Source organism: Oncorhynchus kisutch, linkage group LG25, assembly GCF_002021735.2.
Source record: "Oncorhynchus kisutch isolate 150728-3 linkage group LG25, Okis_V2, whole genome shotgun sequence".
Taxonomy (NCBI): Eukaryota; Metazoa; Chordata; class Actinopteri; order Salmoniformes; family Salmonidae; genus Oncorhynchus; species Oncorhynchus kisutch.
In genome coordinates, this window is record NC_034198.2 from 32798069 (window position 1) to 32822050 (window position 23982).

Below are 23982 nucleotides of genomic sequence, written 5' to 3' on the forward strand. Positions count from 1 at the left end.
AGTTCTATAACAATGCTTAACACTGCCTTATGGTAGAAACAAGGTCTAAAAATCCGATGCATATGGGGATATATTGATTCCTCTCTATGACAATCTAAAGCTAAACTGCAGCCTATAATATTCGAGGAGATAAAAAAAATGTTTTTGCTTTGCTAATTCAGCGTTTCTCTTTCTGAAAAGAGAAGATGTTTGTTTAAACCCAGGCAGCTTTTAGGGAAGCACCTCTGTTTGTGGGTTATACAATGGACGAGTAGCCAGCAGTTGAAGCTTACAGTTTTCTGCATCAGTAGAACGTCTGTCTGGGTGGAAGGTAACTTTTGAAAGTGCCATGCTTAGATTCATAAGGATGTCTGAGATGTAATTATTTTTGTCTCCCCTAGAGCGGCAGAACTTCCAGGGCATTGGTGATTTTATCAATGTAATTAGTTTGGAAATATTAGGCTATGTTATTGACATTGAACTGATTATTTAGCCAAAAATTGTGTTTAATTTGTTGCATAGGCCTATTAATTGGGCTCAGCAAAAATAAGCATTCTCTCACTGTCAACTGCGTTTATTTTCAGCAAACTTAAAATGTATAAATATTTGTCTGAACATAACAAGATTCGACAACTGAGACGTAAACTGAACAAGTTCTACAGACATGTAACTAACAGAAATTGAATAATGTGTCCCTGAACAAAGTTGGGGGGCTCAAAATCAAAAGTAACAGTCAGTATCTGGTGTGGCCACCAGCTGCATTAAGCATTACAGTGCATCTCCTCATGGACTGCACCAGATTTGCCAGTTCTTTGCTGTGCGATGTTACACCACTCTTCCACCAAGGCACCTGCAAGTTCCTAGATATTTCTGTGGGTATGGCCCTAGCCCTCACCCTTTGATCCAACAGGTCCCAGACATGCTCAATGGGAGTGAGATCCGCGATCTTCGCTGGCCATGGCAGAACACTGACATTCATGTATTGCATGAAGTCACACACAGAACGAGCAGTATGGCTGGTGGCATTGTCATGCTGGAGGGTCATGTCAGGATGAGCCTGCAGGAAGGGGAGGAGGATGTCTTCACTGTAACGCACAGCATTGAGATTGCCTGCAATGACAACAAGCTCAGTCCGATGATGCTGTGACACACCGCCCCAGACCATGACGGACCCTCCACCTCCAAATCGATCCCGCTCCAGAGTACAGGCCTCAGTGTAACGCTCATTCCTTCGACGATAAACACGAATTCGACAATCACCCCTGGTTAGACAAAACCAGAGCACTTTTTGCCAGTCCTGTCTGGTCCAGCGATGGTGGGTTTGTGCCCATAGGCGACGTTGTTGCCGGTGATGTCTGGTGAGGACCTGCCTTACAACAGGCCTACAAGCCCTCAGTCCAGCCTCTCTCAGCCTATTGCAGACAGTCTGAGCACTGATGGATGGATTGTGCATTCCTGGTGTAACTCGGGCAGTTGTTGTTGCCATCCTGTACCTGTTCCTCAGGTGTGATGTTCGGATGTACCGATCCTGTGCAGGTGTTGTTACACTTGGTCTGCCACTGCGAGGACTATCAGCTGTCTGTCCTGTCTCCCTGTAGCCTGTCTTAGGCGTCTCACAGTACAGACATTGCAATGTATTGCCCTGGCCACATCTGCAGTCCTCATGCCTTCTTGCAGCATGCCCAAGGCATGTTCAGGCAGATGAGCAGGGACCCTGGGCATCTTTCTTTTGGTGTTTTTCAGAAGCAATGGAAAGGCCTCTTTAGTGTCCTAAGTTTTCATAACTGTGACCTTAATTGCCTACCATCTGTAAGCTGTTACCTTTCCACAGGTGCATGTTCAGTAATTGTTTATGGATAATTGAACAAGCATGGGAAACAGTGTTTATACCCTTTACAATGAAGATCTGTGAAATTATTTGGATTTTTACAAATGATCTTTGAAAGACAGGGTCTTGAAAAAGGGACGTTTATTTTGTCGCTGAGTTTATTATGTTCTCTTCCTCCGACTTTTAGCTTAGAACTTTTTTTGGGGTGGCAGATTTTTGTCTCGCCTAAGGCGGCAGAAAGTCGAGCACTGGCCCTGATGGTCACGATACAACCTGGCCACACACAGACTCTAGATTAGTTTAGATTAATTTATTTTACAGGAGCTGTAGTTCATAAACTGACCCAGCGAGTTGCAGTGAACTGCGCATCTGCTATCAGAAACCAAAAGCGTTTAAAGCAACCGGACTGCAGTTGTGGGTGAGAGCCAAGCCAATAGAGCTAGCAAGGCAACAACAATTTATTGAATTCAAGTCGTCGCTTTGTGAAATATGATTAGACGACTTGTTACATTGATGAAATGCGTGGATATGCGTCTCCTCTTGTTGTGATTTATGATATAAACGAGTTAAATGCTAGCAAGCCCAGCTAGGAGACGTACTAGCTAACATTAGCTGAACGTGGAGACCGGACAATCCACCGTTCGTTTGCTAGCTAACGTTAACTTACATGGCTAGCTCGCTAAGTTAGCTTTACAAATAGGTGAAACGAGTTGATTGTTGTTACTACGTTACAGTTTATTATAGCTTGTTATATTTAATTTGGTCCGTTAAAAAAAAACACAGGACCTATTCTCTTTCATTGCGCAGCAATTGTATTTTGTTTTCGTCTCGTGCTGTTTGTTGCCTGTTGCAGCTGCGGTCATGTAACTGGATGCCGGTAAGAGAAACAATGTTACGAGTGTATCACTCGAAATTATACAATTGTTGTAAATGTTATTATTTGTTTCAGTGATCCTCGTGAGTGAGACTTTGTATCAAGCGTTGGACAGCTTCGGAACAAATAACATGATTAGCTAGCTAGTTTATAATCATTAACTTGCATGAATCTATCTTATTTCGTGGATTTCAAAACACTTTTTCAAGCACTATTTGGAAAGGCACATTTTCTATGTGACCTCGGCTCACTGCATGAAGCATTCCCTGGTGATGTCAAGTAGTGCCATTTTTAAAATTGTAAATCAGTAGTAAATCATGTTCTGGCAATTTGTCAATTAACTGTCTTCCAATTTACTGATTTAAAGTAAGCCGTAGTACCTAGCCGTTTTTAATGAAGACGTTAATAATAGGTATATTGATGTTTGAAGTCATGTTGTGATCTAGTGGAGTGTTTACACAAGCACTGTGGATGTGTATGCCTGCTTACCCGTTTGTTCCTTTAAAGTGACTAGCCTGATAATCTATGTAGCCTAGACATAACAGCACGTTCCTCTAAGACAAATGTCTTATTTTAAGCTAAATTTGTTGATGCAGATTGTATTTGAAGAGTCAATGTAGCCAAGGAAATATGTTTGTATACAGTGGAACATCCAGTTCTGCCAAGCTTTGCTGTGTCAGCTGCAGTTTGGACTACATTCCTGTAAGTGCATGCCATTTCAACAGCCTGGGTCAAATCCGAGTGAATGGTACATGAAGCTGGTGTGTCCTTGCATACAGCGGGCTCTGTGTTCAGTTCCCTTTGGTGAGACGTTGTGGGAGAGGCTCTACTTTGTAACTCAATCTGTGGTCTTTCCAGTCGCCTAGTAGCCTCGTCTACCTAGAATCTTCCATGATGTTCGGTTAGTCTGTGTTGTGTGTTGACAACTTGGCAATTTGCTGACAGTCTGGATAATGGGACATGGTTTGGTTAGCAGGCATCAAGGTAGCTTTCGTTGTGGTTGCGAAGCCAGCCTGTTTACAGTGAGGCTTGGATCATCCACTTTACGAATAGGACCAGATGATGTTGGTTAACAAACATCTCTATGAGAGTTTAAACTCAGGAAAAGGCCTACCTTCTCTTTGTTTGCAGTCAGTGGAACCCTAGACGGACCCACAACACTTTCCTTGCATAGTCTGTTAAGTCAAACCAGAGCTTTTAACATTGTCAATGTTCTGTTTTCGTAGCTACGTTAGCGATAGGCCCATAGTGCTAGTCTTTAGTGTTCTTTTGCTACCAAGCTGATACTTTTAGGCCAATGTGATATTATCAGTCACATTACCAGGCAAGAGGTTTAGGCTGAATCTGTCATGGGTGTCATAGTGGGGATGTTTCCCTGCTCATATCCAAAGTATCTGGGATATTTGATGTCAGTTCCCATAAAACATAGTCATCTGGAACATGACTGAATCCCTGCCACGTCAGCTACACCCTCTCCTAACCAGTTACTGCCTCTCCTAGCGAGGGCCGGGCATCTGCACCCTCTCCCAGCCAGGGCCGGGCATCTGCACCCTCTCCCAGCCAGGGCCGGGCATCTGCACCCTCTCCCAGCCAGGGCCGGGCATCTGCACCCTCTCCCAGCCAGGGCCGGGCATCTGCACCCTCTCCCAGCCAGGGCCGGGCATCTGCACCCTCTCCCAGCCAGGGCCGGGCATCTGCACCCTCTCCCAGCCAGGGCCGGGCATCTGCACCCTCTCCCAGCCAGGGCCGGGCATCTGCACCCTCTCCCAGCCAGGGCCGGGCATCTGCACCCTCTCCCAGCCAGGGCCGGGCATCTGCACCCTCTCCCAGCCAGGGCCGGGCATCTGCACCCTCTCCCAGCCAGGGCCGGGCATCTGCACCCTCTCCCAGCCAGGGCCGGGCATCTGCAACCTCTCCCAGCCAGGGCCGGGCATCTGCAACCTCTCCCAGCCAGGGCCGGGCATCTGCAACCTCTCCCAGCCAGGGCCGGGCATCTGCAACCTCTCCCAGCCAGGGCCGGGCATCTGCACCCTCTCCCAGCCAGGGCCGGGCATCTGCACCCTCTCCCAGCCAGGGCCGGGCATCTGCACCCTCTCCCAGCCAGGGCCGGGCATCTGCACCCTCTCCCAGCCAGGGCCGGGCATCTGCACCCTCTCCCAGCCAGGGCATCTGCATCCTCTCCTCTCTTAAATGCATGCCACGTCAGCTACACCCTCTTCTAGCCAGACCCAGGCAGGCAGGCCCAGACTGCTACCTAATGGTAGAAAAGTGTGTGGGAGCAGACCTACGTGTAGCTGACTGTAAGCATGTAAGAACGAGGAAACCAACAGCTGACATTACCTCAGATGGCTGCAGCCAGGATGCACTGGCTAATGTTTACACTCTGCTGTAAAACAGAGGGCCAGCTAGTGAGGGTTTTATGGGTAGACTGAGGAGCAGTGAGGTAGAAAGTGTTCTCCACATCGAAACATAAGACATTATATTGCTGAACAAACAGAGGGATGTTTTTATGTGGGCTGGGCTCGTCAGTTGGTGACTTGGCTGTTTGAACAGCAGAACGACAAGGGTTTTGTGCAGAGGAAAATAACAATATTCAGACCTTAAGTCGTGTTCATCAATGTGTAAAACATCAGTTTGTGTTGTCTCTATCAGGAGGTGTTTTAAGTGATCCAGTGACAGCCCTCCTAAAGCAACACCAGACTGCCTGGAAGTGTGAGGAAAGCCCAGCAACACGTAGCCATGTTGGAGGAGGACATGGAAGTGGCCATCAAGGTGGTGGTGGTGGGCAACGGTGCGGTGGGGAAGTCCAGCATGATCCAGCGCTACTGCAAGGGCATCTTCACCAAGGACTACAAGAAGACCATCGGTGTGGACTTCCTGGAGAGACAGCTACTGTAAGGACATTTTCCATTGTTAGTGTGTTTATGCATATTTTACATTAGGGATGGTTGTTTGAAATAAGTCTACTATTTGAATAGTATCATGTATTTCAAATATCTGACAAAAATTAATGTGGGTTTTGAAACTTACATTTGAACCTGAGCACTGCTGTGCGTGGGAGAGGCTGGCTCTCTATTGCTGCAGCTGCGGAGGGAACCGTGTGTGAGATGGGAGCGAGCAGACGGAGGGGAAAAGGGGATACCTAGTCAACTGAAGACATTCAATTGAAATGTATCTATCGCATTTAACCCCTCAAACAGAGAGGTGCGTGCGGGTGGCTGCCTTAATCAACATCCACATCATCAGCGCCCAGGTAACAGTGGGTTAACTGCCTTGTCGGGCAGAAAGACCCATTTTTACCTTGTCAGGGATTCGATCCAGCAAGCTTTCGGTTACTGACCCAATGCTCCTACCCACCAGGATACCTGCTGCCCCAAGGGATAGAGAGATGCAGTAGCCACTAGCCAAGGCAACTCATCTACAGCCAAGATGAGCTAACTTGTAGTGGACAGAATGTCATTTATCATCGCATATAACAGTTCCTGTCTTGACTGGAGCAGCATAGAGCAGTGGTTCTCAAATGTTTTAGGGCTAGGGACTCCTTTTTGTGATAGCAAATTAATCAGTACACAACTCAACTCAAGTGAGATATATAAAATTGCATGCAAGTTGTTTTACTTGTGCAGTGGCCTGCAGTATTGCCACGTCCCCATGCACTGCCCAAGTCATCGTAAAACTCCTGCTATGCTATGTTTGAGAACCCCTGGCCTAGAGAAGCTAGCTAGGCTAATGAAGGCTACATTCAGCACTTTCTTCCCAACCCTATTCAGATAAAACAGCCTACCTGTTGGTTGATCATTGTAGCCTACTCCTTCTAATTTAGCTAACTTTTAATTCCGTAACTTTATTCCATCTTGTGCTGCATTAGTGAAGTCTCACTACACCTGCTACACATTGAGCCTCTTTGCTGTTTTGATTGGCCAACATTTAATTTTTTATTTAACCTTTTTAACTAGGCAAGTCAGTTAAGAACAAATTCTTATTTACAATGACAGCCAAACCCTCCCCTAACCCTGACGGCGCTGGGCCATATGGGACTCCCGATTACGGCTGGTTGTGACACAGCCCTGGATCGAATACGGGTCTGTAGTGACGCCTCTAGCACTGTGAGGCAGTGCCTTACACCACTGTGCCACTCGGTTCCCAACAAAAACAAGCTACACACGTGAAGGCTACCGGTCGGCTACTGTTTCTCTTATGGGGCGCGCGGCATTACAACCACATTGACAAGTTTGTTTTATTAAATTAATCATTTGAAATGGCCTTGTATTTAACAATGTCACATGGATATTTTAATTGAATTTTGAAAAAGCCTTTTCAGTGTTAAAGTAGACCTATACTTTTTGTTTGTCGCTAAAATGAATAATCACACAAGTGTTAAAATGCTAACATCCGTTAAGATATTTGAATAACCGTGCACATCTGGAATATACATACAGTATGTATATTAAGATGCATAAAATTACACAATACTCTTACAGATATACAGTACAATCTGACGAGGTACATTCAATAGGAGCCATACCCAGAGATCTCAGGGACCGTACTGTGTCCTAAGTGACCATTGAAATCAAAATAAATGCTTTTTGGCTGCACAGACCATCTCTTTATTCTCTTAACATGTTATTTTAGAAGAGATCCCTGGCATCTGTCAACTCAAACTGTTAGTTAACTACATTCTGGCCCAAGAGAGTCCGTAAGGTTTTGACCTAAGGTTAAAAAAACTGCTTCCCAAAACCACAAACTTTCCTTTCTCCACTCTTTTCCTTGTTTTTATGCTTAACAGATGTGAAGCCAACCCATAACTCCAATGTAAAGTGTCAGGTATTTCATTCAGATAGTTGTTTATTAATATGGTGTGACAATGGCTTCGGTCACAAACATTAATATTTTTTTATTTAACCTTTTATTTAACTGGGCAAGTCAGTTAAGAACAAATTCTTATTTACAATGATGGCCTACTGGGGAACAGTGGGTTAACTGCCTTGTTCAGTGGCAGAACGACAGATTTTTACCTTGTCAGCTCCGGTTCTGTCCTGCAACATTTCGGTTACTGGCCCAACGCTTTAACCACTAGGCTACCTCGAGTGCCAAAATGTACAAGGAAGCATGGATACTCTCAGGAAATACCAGAGAAACACTGAAAACATTGACACTCTAACTGCATTGAATAAAACAGGCAGTATTGTCAGATGAAGGTGCGCTCACTGAAGGCTTGAAGCATTATTTTTATAAAACAGTAAAGGTGTGGAGGATATTTGACTCTCAAAAGACTATCGCTCCTGTAACGTATAGCGCAGAACTGTTGAGTGGATAGTTTGATATGATAGCCAAGTAGAAATGTATACATTTGATACCGCTCTGTCTATACATTGAGAAACTCACAATACCAAGTATTGAATTTGTATTTTTTTCCCCCAGAGTGAATGATGAAGATGTGAGATTGATGTTGTGGGACACGGCAGGGCAGGAAGAGTTTGACGCCATCACCAAGGCCTACTACCGCGGTAAGACTCCTCCCTCCCTGGGAAGGACATGATCCTCCTCCACTGGGTCTGCCAGAGAAGACAGCCTCTCACTTCAACTTTATTTTTATTTTTTTCAGTATGGATTCAGCTGTGGAACTACACCAAGATGACCTCACAGGGAACAATTCAACTAGCATTATGTCCATATTGTATTTCTGTTATTGTATGGCCCAGGCAGCTACACCCTCTCCTAACACATGAAATACAAAACTGGGGTGTTATGGAATTTGAACAATACAAATGTTTTTAAAAAACACATTACAAAATCAGTTATTTGATTTGAAAGCTTATGTACACTAAAATAACTGTGAGGGCTGTGAGGATCCAGCATTTCTTAGCATTGTGCTGACAGCTGGCCTGTGTATGTTTAGGTTTATTTGATACCCATTAGCTGTTCCACATGCAGCAGCTACTCTTTCTGGGGTCCACACAAAACATAAAATGGCCTAAATGACAGAGTACAGAACGGTTGTTGACAATAGATCATTCTTATTTTATTTGTATTTAATATTATCTTATGTTCTTGTCAAGACATCAAAAATATTTGCACACTTCCTATAATTAATGATATACGGTACAGTTAATTTAGAGCTTTAGAAGAGAAGAGGCGCTGTGATACAAGATGTTTTTTGTAATCAGTAACAAACAAAAAAAGGCTAAACTCACATTTTTTGTCTGAGTAACCTCTGGTGGCAGAGCATTCCACAATGACATGGCTCTATACATTTTACTGAGTCACGCTTTATGTGTTCCAGGTGCCCAGGCGTGTGTACTGGTCTTCTCCACCACCGACAGGGAATCGTTTGAGGCCATCGGCAGCTGGTGGGAGAAGGTGGAGATAGAGGTGGGAGACATCCCCACTGTCCTGGTGCAGAACAAGATTGACCTTCTGGATGACACAGTGATCAAAAAGTAAAACTTCTATAGACTCATTTTCCTTCTTGAACTTGGTCTGTTATGATATATTGATGAATAATCATTTCTAGATGCATGGCTAGGATAACAAACATGAGACATTATCAAGCATGGCAGAATGGATCAGTAACCCTGGCTCTTTTTCTCCTGGTACTGTAGTGAGGAGGCAGAAGGTCTGGCCAAGAAGCTCAAGTTAAGGTTTTACCGAACCTCTGTAAAGGAGGACCTCAATGTCAATGAAGGTGAGTCAATGAAAACGTGTACAAATGACCAGTTAAAGAACTTATGTTGGGAAGAATGTAATGGGAATGATAAAAAAAAATTAAAAAATAAAAATTCTTCTTTTCAGTTTTTAAATACCTAGCAGATAAGTATCTGCAGCGACTGAAGCGACAAACAGCAGAAGAGCCTGAGGTAGTCCATACAACTAGCAATAAAATTGGTAAGCATCCTGATAACCATGTCAGTCACGTCTCCAGTTAGTACAGACCTTTGGGACTGGATTGTACAGTGCCACAGAGATATTTGTCTTGTACTGCAAGCTCTGCAAAGATGGTTTGCATTTATGATCCTCCCCATTTTATCTTCACTATACATTTCTCATTTGTCAATTACATTTGGTAACATGACAACAACATTCATGCAACATTTGAGGTTCATACAACAAAGTCTTCTCGCAGCATTTTCGAGTTGTGGGTGTGTCAGAAATATTTATTCTATTTTCCCAGCGGGAATCATGAGCGCTATAGCTGACGGTGGTGCGAAAGGGCCATGTTTTGATGAATAAATAAGTTCTAGGTGTGACGCGGGCTTGACCACTCCCTGGCCAATCGGCGTTCTACATGGTGTGACGCGGGCTTGACCACTCACTGGCCAATCGGCGTTCTACATGGTGTGACGCCGGCTTGACCACTCACTGTCCAATCGGCGTTCTACATGGTTCGACGCGGGCTTGACCACTCACTGGCCAATCGGCGTTCTACATGGTGTGACGCGGGCTTGACCACTCGCTGGCCAATCGGCGTTCTACATGGCTTAATAGTGCACGAAGTTGTGTAAGCTATTGACTGTCTTTGCATTATCAACTCCAATTCGGCTGGAAGGCACAGAATATTCCCATCCTAGTCTGTTGTGGATTGATACCATGCATTAAATAGCATACGGTAACGAATAATAGCAAAATTAGAATGCATCCAGTTTTGCTAAATATGTTTGGCGTGTTTGCAGTCCAAATTGTTGTAGTTGGCTTCAACATGAAGGCCTAAATGTCTGTCATCAGTAAAGACTATGTGTTTTATATAGAAATGTGAAGTGCATATTTGGACTCACGGGTGTGTGGTTTGCTTGAATGACATCAAAGCGGTATTCATTATAATTCTCATTTTTCTTAGATTTCAGGACACGTGCATAGAAGTCCAAGGGATTTCATAAGAGTGCTCTGATAACTTTCTTTTGTATCAGCATTGAGTCATTAACGTTGTAACACATCTTAACATCTCTACCCTAACAGGAGTTTTCAACACCACAAGTAGTAACTTATCTAGTCAAAACTCCAGCAACGGCCGAGAAGTCATCAGCTTGCGACCCAACAAACAGAGGACAAAGAAAAGCAAAAACCCCTTTGGTAGCTGCAGCCTTCTTTAGAATCAATGCATTCCCTACAATAATGTACGATTTGACTGCCGTGTGAGTGTAAGAGTCTATATATTTACATTTGAGCATAACCTAGGTGTAGGTCTTAATTTGACCCCCTCTTTTGTTGCTGAGAATTTCACTGCAAATGACCTTCATGATGGACATAAATTCACAAAAAAATCTGCACGTATAACATATTAACAGTATTGCACTTCATGTAGCCTAATTTTGGCCAGCAAATAGTCTAACCACAGAACAAGCAACACTAAAAGTTCAAATCCTGTTGCTGCAGGATTATTTTTGCTCTGACAATATTGGTCAAATGAAGATCCGACATCTGTAAATCTAATATGCACCTGAGTATTGTGAATACCATGCCTTTGAGCATCTTTACAGATCAAGTGCAGCCTTTTGTTTCTCATGGATAGATGTATGAAATATAAAGCGACAGTAACAATAGTCGTTCTGGTGGCTGTAATGGGTACTACAATCCAACACAGACTGTTGTAGCATGAATGTAATGCTTGAAGCAGATCTTTTGAGAAATAGTAGTTGGGCATGACAGGGTTCTCCCATTTACACCCTTCAACATGGTGCAGGGAAGGGTTACATTCTAGTTCACTAACAAGGTGTATTTCTATGTTCATATTGTGATTTTTTTTTAAATAGATTGCCATTTGTGCACTTGAATCTGTTTGTATTGTAAGAAATATACAGATTACTTTCTACCATATTTGTTCTAAAATATTAATGGAATATGGTTCAATATGCTGAGTGTACAAAACATTAGGAACACCTTCCTAATATTAAGTTTCTCTGCCTTTTGCCCTCAGAAAGTGGTTAATTTGTCGGGGCATGGACTCTACAAGGTGTCCAAAGCATTCCACAGGGATTCTGGCCCATGTTGACTCCAGTGTTTCCCACAGTTGTGTCAAGTTGCCTGAATGTCCTTTGGATGGTGGACCATTCTTGATTAAACACAGGAAACTGTTGAGCATGAAAAACCCAGCAGCATTGCAGTTCTTGACACACTCAAACCGGTGCCCTATCAAAGGTACTTAAATATTTTTGTGTCTTGCTCATTCACCTTCTGGATGGCACACATACACAATCCATGTCTCAAGGCTTAAAAATCCTCCTTTAACCTGTCTCCTCCCCTTCATCTACACTGATTTGAAGTGGATTTAACAAGTGGCATCAATAAAGGATCATAGCTTTCACCTGGTCCGTCTGTCATGAAAATGTTTTGTACACTCTGTGTATATCATGAATAAAGACTAAGGGCTCTATTTTAACAAGGCTAACACAATGGTAAGTTTTAATGCTGGCAGTGGCGTTATGGGTTCGGGATGTCATGTTCTTGTTATTTTCACTATCGGAATTATTGGCGCAGTAGCTGGCTGTGGTGCGAAAGAGCTGGGTTTTGATGAACAAACATGTTGAGGTTTGGCCCCTCACCGGCCAATCAGAACCTGCTCCATGACTAAATATGTGGTGGCTTCAAGTTGTGTGTTTACGCTATTTTATGTGTTAAACCAAAAACAATGTTTCTAAATAGGATCGGGTCAGAAGCTTTATCATACATGGCTTCTCGTTCCATGGCATTGTGTACACGTGGTCTAAATGTCTTTACACACAACATTCTATTGACTATAGAAAATACTAGGCTCCTGACAATTGTATCGTTGCCTATGTTTTGAGAATCAGCCTGCAACAATCTACCATTATGTCATTATAGGAGGACTGAATCGTTTGGAGGAATGTGGCTTTGGTAATCAGACGAGGGGTGTTCTTTGAAAATGGGGATGGATAGCCTACTTGAACAAGCTAAATGCCGGTATGTGAATAATTAAAAAGCATTAGGGCAAAAACCTAATTTCAAAGCACTCTGACTATTTAAAATGGCTTCATTCATACTAATTTTGGCTAATGGCCATTGCATGAGCGGTAAGATATTTTTACATTTTAGTCATTTAGCAGACGCTCTTATTCAGAGCGACTTACAGGAGCAATTAGGGTTAAGTGCCTTGCTCAAGGGGACATCGACAGTTTATTTTACCTAGTCATCTCGGGGATTCAAACCAGCAACCTTTCAGTTACTGGCCCAACACTCTTAACCACTAGGCTACCTGCCGCTCCACCTGCTTTTTGTTGGTCTTCAAACTTCCCTATAGCACTGCATGAAATTGTTTTTAAGGACACGCCTCAAATCTTGCCACCCATCCCACCTCAGCACAAGCAACTGATGTTAGACAGTTAAAATGCCGAACCTGGCGTTAGGAAAAATGCTCAGAAAATGCTAGTGCATCAGTTTTTACATGACGCAACTAATGTGCGTTTGATGCTTGCACCTTAACACCAGCCAACAATCGAAACCTACGAGATTCAGACATATTTGTTCATTCTTTTCTGAAATGTATTTTTATATGAATCTTAACACCTTCGTTAACATAGTGCCAAATAGTTTCTAATGCTTATTTCATTGTTGTAAGACATTTTCATATTTTAAAGAAAGATTGGAGGGATTTTTCAGTTTTGAGAATATTGAATTAGTCGACGAGAAGAGTTTGCTGTTATACGACCAAATACTATTTGAGATTTGCACAATAGGCCCTCTACTTGAGACACAAACTTATACAATGTTGTAGACTTATAGGATGGATGAGCCGGTGAAGAGGATTTTGCTACACAGAACATACAAATCAATAATATCCCTCTATCTGGTTAGCGCACACAATTCATGCACAGGTGTTTGTACTGGTCATTGTAACTGGACAACTATTTGGTCTAATTTTTATAGAGTACTACCAATTGAAATTGTTTACATATTGCTGCATTTAAATATGTGCTTTGTGTTTCTACTGTGGTACAATCAATGGTAACATCTTTAATGTGCTCATTTTTGAGTCAATTTATATTTGTTACATTTTATATTTGTTACGTTAATTTCGGGAGAAATAAACACTTGTTTACTAAAATATCAGATTTTTATTTTAAAGTGAAAACAGATCTCAATGTCTTGAGTGTCCTTACGTTATGAACAGAACTACTATCATGCTCTGAGGAGTGCTTTGTAATGGCTTAATTTTCTCGCCTAGTCATCATGCTTGGATAATGTTCTGTTACCACTCTCTAACCGATGTTGACTTTTTCTGAGGCAAGACATATATTTTTGCTCTCATTTCACTGTAATTTTATTTGACCTTTATTTAACTAGGCAAGATCAGTTAAAAACAAATTCTTATTTTCAATGACGGCCTAGGAACAGTGGGTTAACTGCCTGTTCAGGGGCAGAACGACAGATTTGTACCATGTCAACTCGGGGGTTTGAACTTGCAACCTTCCGGTTACTAGTCCAACGCTCTAACCACTAGGCTACCCTGCCGTAAGACAAACAGGAAAGTCTCATTGTCTCTATACTGTCCTCTTCATAACTTTTAGTTACCCATTAACACTTCACAAATCAAAATGGCCCCCATGTTTCTAAGTACATTCTACTGTATTTAAAAATAAATGAAAAAAGTACTGTCTTCAGTAAATGATGCATGCTTGCCTTATTTTATTTTTATTAATTTTTTCATGTGAAGGAATGTGGAACCACGGTCAAATGCCACAATGCTTTGTCCATGTAGGTTTACATCCTCATTCTTAAACATCTAACTATTTTGTTTTAAAGATGCCTGCTCAGTGAATATTGTAAATCACACTCCATCCCTTTATAACAATTGCTGTTTGTAAACATGTGTTATGGTTTGTTTGTCTTCTGAAAATACAATGTTTTATAATGACCAATGAACTAATTTATAATTCAGTCAGTTACCATTCTTAGAAAATCTATGGCCAAGTGCTCTTTCACTCAGATGTGAGAATCACTGTAATCCATTCTATTGTTACAATGTTATTACATTCAGCAGATGACTTTTGGAAATATTGCATACTGCTTCCACCAACTTTAATGTTTGTACCCAGATGTGCCAGTCTGTTTCTGCTTTCTTGTAAACTCCTTAGCGAGTTGGCATTTATTGTCATGAATCTTGACCTGGAGGCAGCTATGCTGTGGTCACTAGCTAGCACAGTCATAAAATATGATGTTAAACAACCACACTGCTAACCCTAATCTTAAATTACAACCAGGGCAAGATTCATTTAAAAAATATATATATTTCACCTTTATTTAACCATTTGCAACTGCAACCTGGCCAAGATAAAGCAAAGCAGTGTGACACAGACAACAACAGTTACACATGGAGTAAATAATATACAAGCCAATAACACAAACAAGTCAATGACACAGTAGAAAATATAAAGTCTATATACAGTGTGTGCAAAAGGCATGAGGAGGTAGGCAATAAATAGGCCATAGGAGCAAATAATTACAATTTAGCAGATTAACACTGGAGTGATAAATGAGCAGATGATGTGCAAGTAGAGATACTGATGTGCAAAAGAGCAGAAAAGTAAATAAAACAAAACCAGTGGGGATGAGGTAGGTAGATTGGGTGGGCTATTTACAGATGGACTATGTACTGCTGCAGCGATCGGTTAACTGCTCAGATAGTTGGTGAGGGAAATAAAAGTCTCCAACTTCAGCATTTTTATTTTTTTTGCAATTCGTTCCTGTCACTGGCAGCAGAGAACTGGAAGGAAAGGCGGCCAAATTAGGTGTTGGTTTTGGGGATGATCAGTGACATATACCTGCTGGAACGCTATGGGTGGGTGTTGTTATTGTGAACTGAGATCAGGCGGAGATTTACCTAGCATGGACTTATAGATGACCTGGAGCCAGTGGGTCTGGTGACGAATATGTAGCGAGGGCCAGCCGACTAGAGCACACAGGTCACAGAGGTGGGTGGCATAAGGTGATTTGGTAACAAAATGGATGGCACTGTGATAGACTGCATCCAGTTTGCTGAGTAGAGTGTTGGAAGCTATTTTGTAGATGACATCGCCGAAGTCGAGGATCGGTAGGATAGTCAGTTTTACAGGGTAAGTTTGGCGACGTGAGTGAAGGAGGCTTTGTAGCAAAATAGAAAGCCAATTCTAAATTTGATTTTTGGATTGGAGATGTAAGTCTGGAAGGAGAGTTTACAGTCTAGCTAGACACCTAGGTATTTATAGTTGTCCGCATATTCTAGGTTGGAACGTCCAGGGTGGTGATGCTAGTCAGTCGGGCGGGAACGGGCAGCGAACGGTTGAAAAGCATGCATTTGGATTTACTAGCGTTTTAAGAGCAGTTGGAGGCCATGGAAGGAGTGTTGTATGGCATTGAAGCTCGTCATAACCCTAAACGTCAACCTGCAACTCCTTGGAATTGTCATGCTAAACATTGCTTGTCAGTATGGAGTAGACAAGGGCACATACATACCTGGGTCCAGGCTACAGACTTTAACTTCGTGTCACAAAAGTTTGACAAAATGTAACACTTAATAGTAGGTGTATATCTCAGTTTGTTCATTTGTATTACTTTGATTTAACAGTTATAAAGTGTCTCAAGGTGCCACACATTCTTGCACCTGCTCCTTTGTTGACAATCTGTTTTGATGATGGTGATCTATAGCATAAATAAAATATCTATTTTCATTGTTTTCTTCATTGTAATTTCCACTTTACTCAAAGCTGATAGTAGATTTTTATGTAAATCTTTCTCGCTTTCAATGACATTCAGCTGATTAAGGTAAGTGTTACAAAGCATCTATAACCGTATGTCATGCTTTATAAAGGGTTCATGGTAATGGGCAGAATTTAGTCATCGTTATGACTTTTTGACTGTGTTACAGAGTAAAGTATTTGTCATCGTCACTACTTAAGGTCACTCCTGTAGAGTTCTATGGTCACTCCCACTAAGGCCAACTTTGGTTGATATCCCAGGATTATTGCTTTGTGTGCAATAGCCTGGGGTGTGTGTGTGTGCAATAGCCTGGGGTGTGTGTGTGTGTGTGTGCAATAGCCTGGGGGGGGGGGGGTGCAATAGCCTGGGGGGGGGTGTGCAATAGCCTGGGGGGGGTGTGCAATAGCCTGGGGGGGTGTGCAATAGCCTGGGGGGGTGTGCAACAGCCTGGGGGGGGGGGGGGTTGCAATAGCCTGGGGATGATGTTACACCAAGAAACACTTACCTTGATGAAAACTCCCAATCTAAATAAATTGATAGTGTCTTTCTTCTGGAACCAAGTTACATGTTCCTCAGTACACAAACACGCACCCAGCAAAAATTTGTCACACCGCACAGTGCTGGGCCAGGTCAGGTCTTTGACACATTCACCCACTCCCCCGCTGAATGATCAGCTACAAAATGTTGTTGCCATTGTAACAGGATGTAATCAAGCCATGGTCTCCATGGGAACAGAAGAGGAATACCTGGTGCTGCAGTCTCAGGTTGGACTACTCCAAATCATCTTGGTTCTCACACACACACACACAAACGCAAGCTTTGCAGGTCCATCAACCCATGTAAATACCTCTCACCCTTACAGTAATATGTAAATCATGAGAGAAATCAGCAGAACGTTAACATATTTATTGACACTGTTGTCCTGTAATACTTAGTTTGAAGTGAGACACCATTCGGACATTCATAACACATCCAAAGACTATATCGCTGTACTTAATTTAAAGTCAGACCCCTTTGGTAATTTATAACACATACATAAATGCCATGTATCCTATGAGGCTCTGCTTACTATAAAGTCAGACCCCTTTGATCATAACAGATACATAAAGGCTTAATGATGTAAACGCAAATGTATTAACACTGGGAATTATCACTAACAGCTAAAACAAATAAACATTAAACACCTGTTTAAATCATACATTTCCTTTCATTTATACATTTTTTAAGCAATACAAATACATGAATTTTCAAAAAGTCCAGCAATGCAATTACATTGAACATTACAATGTAATTGCTGTGAATAGTGTAGCTTGTCCCTGAGCTGGCAGACGAATGGTTCTTGCCTCTCTTCCTACTGGAGGTACTCCATGTTGGTTCCAACCTTAAAAGGAACAACAAAGAAAGTTAGCAGGTCTGTTTGGAAATGCCTTTGTCACACCATCTGGATAAGGGCATTTCTGTCTGCGCCAGAAACTAAATGGGAAGATGGGAAACTCCAGTCAATTAATATTATTATATTACTCTTTCAGTTCCAAATCTAGGGGGATTTGTATTTAGCTGAGCATGCTCACTAGCTAAATGTCAGATAGCTAGCTATTTCTGTGAAGTCACCGAAATTATTTGAAATAACGATTGAGGTAGCTACAGTAATTTAATGCAATACTTAACTACTACAAACTAATTAAAATTTAAATAAATAAAGGTTAACTTACTCATTTTTCGCTGTACAGTGGCAGCACAAGTGGGCTTTTGATTACTCCCCCATTCTATTGGCAGCCGAATCACATCACATGTGCCCTTACTGCACTACAGAAAACCTGCTAACAAAACAACAGTGCAGGGCATGCTCACTGAATTAAAGGGCAATTACACCGTTTCTTAGATTTTTCCAAGACCTCAAAAGTCATCCCCTGATGTGGTTTAAGCATAGTTATGAACACAGAGAAAATTGGGAAATCTGAAACCTGGAAAAAGAAAACCAAGAAAATGTAATACAAAAAAATAAGAAAACTGAAGTAGGCAAAAAATAAGATTTAAAAAGGCTCTACCAACATTGTTTGCTGTGAATGACTTTACATTAGTATGTGTGTCATCCTGCAGCACAGCATTTTGGGGGAAGTTGAGGTCAGGTCCAATATTCACTATGCACCTAATAGGGAAAGAGGTAGGGCCATCCTTGAAAAGTTTTAGTGAAATATAATATAGTTTGGACACACCTACTCATTCGAGGGTTTTTCTTTATTTTTAACTATTTTCTACATTGTAGAATAATAGTGAAGACATCAAAACTATGAAATAATACATATGGAATCATGTAGTAACCAAGAAAGTGTTAAACAAATCAAAATATATTTCGATTTTAGATTCTTCAAAGTAGATTCTTCTACTTTAAAGAATTTGGCAGTACGTCCAACCGGCCTCACAACCACAGACCACGTGTAACCACGCCAGCCTCTTCACATCCGGCTTCTTCACCTGCAGGATCATCTGAGACCAGCCACCCGGAAAGTTGATGAATTAGGAGTATTTCTGTCTGATTGGCAGGGCCTGGCTACCAGCCTATGACTGCACCCCTGCCCAGTCATGTGAAATCCATAGATTAGGAAAACGAACCCAATATCCTGGCGTTGCAACACTCTACCAAGATGTATGACAGGGTTATAAATCCTATTTGTGCAGACTCAATTGAATTACTTATATGGCCTTTATTAAGAGGTGCTTATGCCGCCCTTTATAAAGCACAGATTTATGTCATATTTGACATAATGGGTTAAGTCATGTTTGACACGTCATTTAAAGCATGACCACATTGGGTCGTACACAATACGACCCAATGAAAAAAACATTGTAGGAATGTACTGGCTATGCTAAGAATGTGTTTATTTTACCCACATTTTAAATTGTGTGGGGTTTGTTAGAATAACAGATATAAACATTGCAATGAGACCCCCCCCCCCCAAAAAAAAAAATTCTAAATATGTGTTAATGGACATATAAAATTACAGCCTAGTATCCTATTCTGTATGTGCATGTGCTCGTGTTGCTTACTCTGCACCTGCATGTGAAATGCCTATTCATGATGTATTGACATGGTACATTGTCTCTAATGAGGTCTCACAGATAGTACTGTTACTTTGGCTATTTCTGGACTGGTCGTTCACAAGTACATACAGTTGAAGTGGGAAGTTTACATACACTTTAGCCAAATACATTTAAATTCATTTTTTCACAATTCCTGACATTGAATCCTAGGAAAAAGTCCCAGTTTTAGGTCAGTTAGGATCACCATTTTATTTTAAGAATGTGAAATGTCAGAATAATAGTAAAGAGAATAATTTCTTTCATCACATTCCCAGTGGGTCAGATGTTCACATACACTCAAATAGTATTTGGTAGTATTGCCTTTAAATTGTTTAACTTGGGTCAAATGTTACAGGTAGCCTTCCACAAGCTTCCCACAATAAGTTGGGTGAATTTTGGCCCATTCCTCCAGACAGAGCTGGTATAACTGAATCAGGTTTGTAGGCCTCCTTGCTCGCACACGCTTTTTCAGTTCTGCCCACACATGTTCTATGGGATTGAGGTCAGGGTTTGTAATTGCCACTCCAATTCCTTGACTTTGTTGTCCTGAAACCATTTTGCCACAACTTTGGAAGTATGCTGGGGTCATTGTCCATTTGGAAGATACATTTGCGACCAAGCTTTAACGTCCTTACTGATGTCTTGAGATGATTCTTCAATATATCCACATAATAATTCTTCCTCATGATGCCATCTACTTTGTGAAGTACACCAGTCCCTCCTGCAGCAATGCACCCCCACAACATGATGCTGCCACCCCCGTGCTTTACGGTTGGGATGGTGTTCTTCGGTTTGCAAGCCTCCCCCTTTTTCCTCCAAACATAATGATGGTCATTATGGCCAAACAGTTCTATTTTTGTTTCATCAGACCAGAGGACATTTCTCCAAAAAGTATCATCTTTGTCCCCACGTGGGGTTGCAAACCGTAGTCTGGCTTTGGTTATGGCGGTTTCCTCTAGGAGGCAGAACGCGTCTCCTTCCTGAGCGGTATGATGGCTGTGTCGTCCCATGGTGTTTATACTCGTGCACAATTGTTTGTACAGATGAATGTGGTACCTTCAGATGTTTGGAAATTGCTCCCAAGGATGAACCAGACTTGTGCAGGTGTACAATTTTTTTCTGAGGTCTTGGCTGATTTTTTTATATTTTCCCATGATGTCAAGCAAAGAGGCACTGAGTTTGAAGGTAGGCCTTGAAATACATCCACAGGTACACCTCCAATTGACTCGATGTCAATTAGCCTATCGGAAGCTTCTAAAGCCATGACATAATTTTCTGGAATTTTCCAAGCTGTTTAAAGGCACAGTCAACTTAATGTATGTAAACTTCTGACCCACTGGAATTGTAATACAGTGAATTATAAGTGAAATAATCTGTCTGTAAACAATTTTTGGAAAAATGACTTGTCAAGCACAAAGTAGATGTCCAAACTGACTTGCCAAAACTATAGTTTGTTAACAAGAAATTTGTGGAGTGGTTGAAAAACTAGTTTTATTGACTCCAACCTAAGTGTATGTAAACTTCTGACTTCAACTGTATGTACGTAACATATCTTTACATAAAGATATTAACTTAATTTAGCTGATTAACTGTCTCAGTACCTTGCCTTGTGTTTTCAGGTAGGTTGTGACCCGGGCTTTACAGTAATGACCGGAGAGTAGCTAAACATGTCAAGGATTAAGACTGTAAATGATCACATTAAGATGGTTAAACAAAAACAATGTCGATGCATTTTTTAAATGCCTTAATGAGTGGCAGCCTGAGTGCTTATTGAAACTACATAAGGAAGTGTGTAGGTAACTGAACTGACATTCAAAACAATAATGTGACAATGTTAGTAATGTTAAGATGTGTAAAACGTTTTTATATGCAATATTTATGGTGACAGGGTTTGAATGTGACATTAGTGGTAGTAGAATACAGTGGTAGTCATAAGGACTTTTCAAATGTTCAAGGCAAAGCACTTTAAAGGTTCAAGTTATATAGAACAGACTATATTTATCCAGTGTAGATAGACCTGTCATTTATCCAGTCTAGGTAGACCTGTATTTTAGTATGGACGCCTTATGCCATGACAGGAAGACGGGTGGATGCTATCTTTCACTAATTATGGGAAATAATAGCATGGTAATGAGGAGTTTGGTTTCCCAATGTATTATGACTTTCTATTAATTAGGGCTATTAGGGGGGTTGAATCAGTATGAGTGCCTTCATTTGCCATTGGCACTGTTTAAGTCATCCACTTTCTGATGATCCATTATCTTGATATTCTTCTCAGCATTATCCACGTTCCTTATCAGAGTTTCCAGCCTCCTCTTGATTTTCTTCTGATCTTCCAGGGCGCAGGTGATGACGATCGTCTGGAATTTTGTGTCGATAGGAACCGGTGGTGCCTCGGTCACACAGGCAGCGTGCAGTGCCATCAGGCCCTTTCTGGCCCCATCCATGTCGTCAAGCAACTTTGCAGCAAGCTCATCAATCAAAGAGGTAGCCTTGCGTAGCGCATCCTCCTGTGTGGAGTTTCTAATGATTTCCACTGATATTTCAACTGTCAGCGTCCTACCCAGAAGACGGTTAGCAGTTAAAGATAGTTCCTCTCGCTCTCCTGAAAAAGAGAGATAGCACAGTGTTATCAGATGTTGGTGTTAAAGGCCAGGTGTAGTCAAAAAAAATATTTTCCTATGTTTTATATATAGATTGGAATAATATTGTAAAATTGTGAAATCATGAGCTAAATGAGGTAATAGACCAATAAGAGAGTTCCAAACCTCTGCCAATAACAGCTAATTTTCAGTTTTCTACTCCCCACTTAAACCACTGCCAGACAGTACTAACAACATTCTTGTTTGAGAAATTGCTCTTTTTGCTAAATATATATAAAAAGAAAAGAAGAGCAATTTCTCAACCAAGAATGTTGCTAGTACTGTGTGGGAGTGGATTCAAGTGGGGAGGGGAAATTAAAATGAGCAGTTATATATATTTATATATTACATTTGAATTGAAAACAATCACAGTAAGTTATTAATTGTTACCCAGAAATGATTTGATATTGAGATAAAAATGGCTGCATTGGACCTTTAACAGAACAGTTCACTAAAGTAAAAGTTTGTCAGAAGGACCAAAATCTTACAGAAGTTCTGACAAGAAGAATTCCTGTCTATGCCATAAAAGTAGATTAGGCCTATAGCCATGCCACCCCACATGGGGAATTGCATTGTACTTACCTTTCCCGTGCATTTTGGATTGAGGTAGGCTGTATAGCTGGATTTGCAAAAGTCATGACAGGACTTGGACTCAACCTAAGACCCTTTTTGAGATCTTAAAACATCAGTGAGTGAACTATCACTTTAAATAAGAATTTCTACCAGTGAAGTGTCCCTTTGTTTCAACCAAATGTATGCGTTTTAGGCATAAGTTATCCAACCTGAGATTTCTGATGGCTATCAAACACATACCGTCACAAATACTGCGCATTTCTTCACTATTCTTTATGGACTGGATCATATCAAGTAAGCACTCTCTCTCCTGTTCCATTGAAGTTGCGGCTTCGCGTAAAGCCTCCACCCTAAAACAGATGTCATTGTCATGAGATATTTCGAAAGGTTATGTATGGTAAGTGTTAGTACGTGACTCAGAGAAAGTTGTGATCATATTATTCATCCCATTGCATATTCTACAACTGTTTCTCGGCGTTGATTTCAAACATATTTTTTTTACAGCTGTTTAAATAAGGTTATGATGTTATTTTAAAAAGGACAGTCTGGCACCGTAAAATATTCAAATAAACCACTGTTGTAAATGATACGGTCATGGCGTACACTGTAGTGTGCACACGTATTCAGAGAACTTTCTTCCTTCTTCCACTGGCACCGTCTACTGCTTTCTATGTTTAGAATCAGTTTAAACCAGCTGTTGCATGGAACCAGAGATTGTGTAGCCTAATACCGTGTGTATTCTTCAAAGAAACTAGACAAACAAAGGCATATGATAGCGTTACAGTAGCCTACAATGACAAATGTGCGCTCTGTATTTACAACAAGGATGAATTGTCTTCTCTATACAGTATTCAGGCCAGCTGTCTGTAAAAGAGCCTACCTTATTTCCAGCTGGTCCAAACTTTCAAGAAGTCGTCCGGAGCGATCGGCCATAGACATTGATCTGCTGAATTTGCCATTAGCGGCTTCAATCATTTTAGCCTGGTGGATTTTCGCTTGTGCCATAGTTAGTATAATGATCTCCCTCGAGATTAAATTCCAATGGACACCTAACGGTGCACTAGCTGGTCCCAAGAGCACAACGTAGAGGTTTCTGCTTGACAGACAGCGCCACAGAGTAAACATTTCCAAACATGGGCTGGAACTTCCCTTGCTGTTTTTACCGACCCATCGGACGGGACTGAGGATTGCACTTCTGGAACGTTCAAGAGGGTGGGATTCTTTCTCCACTGCAGCCAGTAGAACGACCTAATCTTGTCTAGTTAAATAACGGTTTAAAAAAAGATATATAATACATAAATAACGACGACCTAATCTAA

General features: G+C 41.5%; 3 protein-coding genes and 1 long non-coding RNA gene across 5 annotated transcripts; 2 read left to right on the plus strand and 2 right to left on the minus strand.

The window, feature by feature from the left end:
• Positions 1-1841: 1841 nt before the first annotated feature.
• Positions 1842-16346, plus strand: rab23 (RAB23, member RAS oncogene family). 2 transcript variants are annotated; one of them, XM_031804602.1, is made up of 8 exons: positions 1898-2225; positions 5334-5575; positions 8103-8188; positions 8965-9121; positions 9284-9366; positions 9474-9566; positions 10635-10810; positions 11593-16346. In XM_031804602.1, exons 2-7 carry the CDS (start codon positions 5421-5423, stop codon positions 10766-10768), a joined length of 708 nt encoding a protein of 235 aa, XP_031660462.1. In that variant the 5' UTR covers positions 1898-2225; positions 5334-5420; the 3' UTR covers positions 10769-10810; positions 11593-16346. The 2 variants fall into 2 exon arrangements, with proteins under 2 accessions (XP_020316717.1, XP_031660462.1); XM_020461128.2 differs by having other exon boundaries at positions 1842-2225; positions 10635-16346.
• LOC116357436 (RNA-binding protein 12-like) lies at positions 2232-4975 on the plus strand. Its single transcript, XM_031804603.1, has 2 exons — positions 2232-2684; positions 4182-4975. Exons 1-2 carry the CDS (start codon positions 2679-2681, stop codon positions 4869-4871), a joined length of 696 nt encoding a protein of 231 aa, XP_031660463.1. The 5' UTR covers positions 2232-2678; the 3' UTR covers positions 4872-4975.
• Positions 16347-17258: 912 nt separating the features above from the next.
• LOC109870497 (uncharacterized) lies at positions 17259-18643 on the minus strand. Its single transcript, XR_002252166.2, has 2 exons — positions 18080-18643; positions 17259-17748 (listed from the first exon to the last, which is right to left on the minus strand). It is a non-coding gene; the product is annotated as an uncharacterized LOC109870497 (long non-coding RNA).
• Positions 18644-21286: 2643 nt separating this feature from the next.
• On the minus strand, positions 21287-23802 carry bag2 (BCL2 associated athanogene 2). Its single transcript, XM_020461028.2, has 3 exons — positions 23544-23802; positions 22904-23013; positions 21287-22053 (listed from the first exon to the last, which is right to left on the minus strand). The coding sequence occupies exons 1-3, from the start codon at positions 23786-23788 to the stop codon at positions 21659-21661; spliced, it is 750 nt and encodes a 249-aa protein (XP_020316617.1). The 5' UTR covers positions 23789-23802; the 3' UTR covers positions 21287-21658.
• Positions 23803-23982: the final 180 nt, after the last annotated feature.

Excerpts from the sequence above, each read along its gene's own strand:
- rab23 (XM_020461128.2), top strand. The coding sequence starts at position 5,421 with ATGTTGGAGGAGGACATGGAAGTGGCCATCAAGGTGGTGGTGGTGGGC. Across the intron at positions 9,122-9,283 it reads GATGACACAGTGATCAAAAA|TGAGGAGGCAGAAGGTCTGG; the intron begins GTAAAACTTCTA and ends CTGGTACTGTAG. Across the intron at positions 9,367-9,473 it reads GGACCTCAATGTCAATGAAG|TTTTTAAATACCTAGCAGAT; the intron begins GTGAGTCAATGA and ends TCTTCTTTTCAG.
- bag2 (XM_020461028.2), bottom strand. The coding sequence starts at position 23,788 with ATGTTTACTCTGTGGCGCTGTCTGTCAAGCAGAAACCTCTACGTTGTG. Across the intron at positions 23,014-23,543 it reads TTGGACCAGCTGGAAATAAG|GGTGGAGGCTTTACGCGAAG; the intron begins GTAGGCTCTTTT and ends CATCTGTTTTAG. Across the intron at positions 22,054-22,903 it reads AATGCGCAGTATTTGTGACG|GAGAGCGAGAGGAACTATCT; the intron begins GTATGTGTTTGA and ends TCTCTTTTTCAG.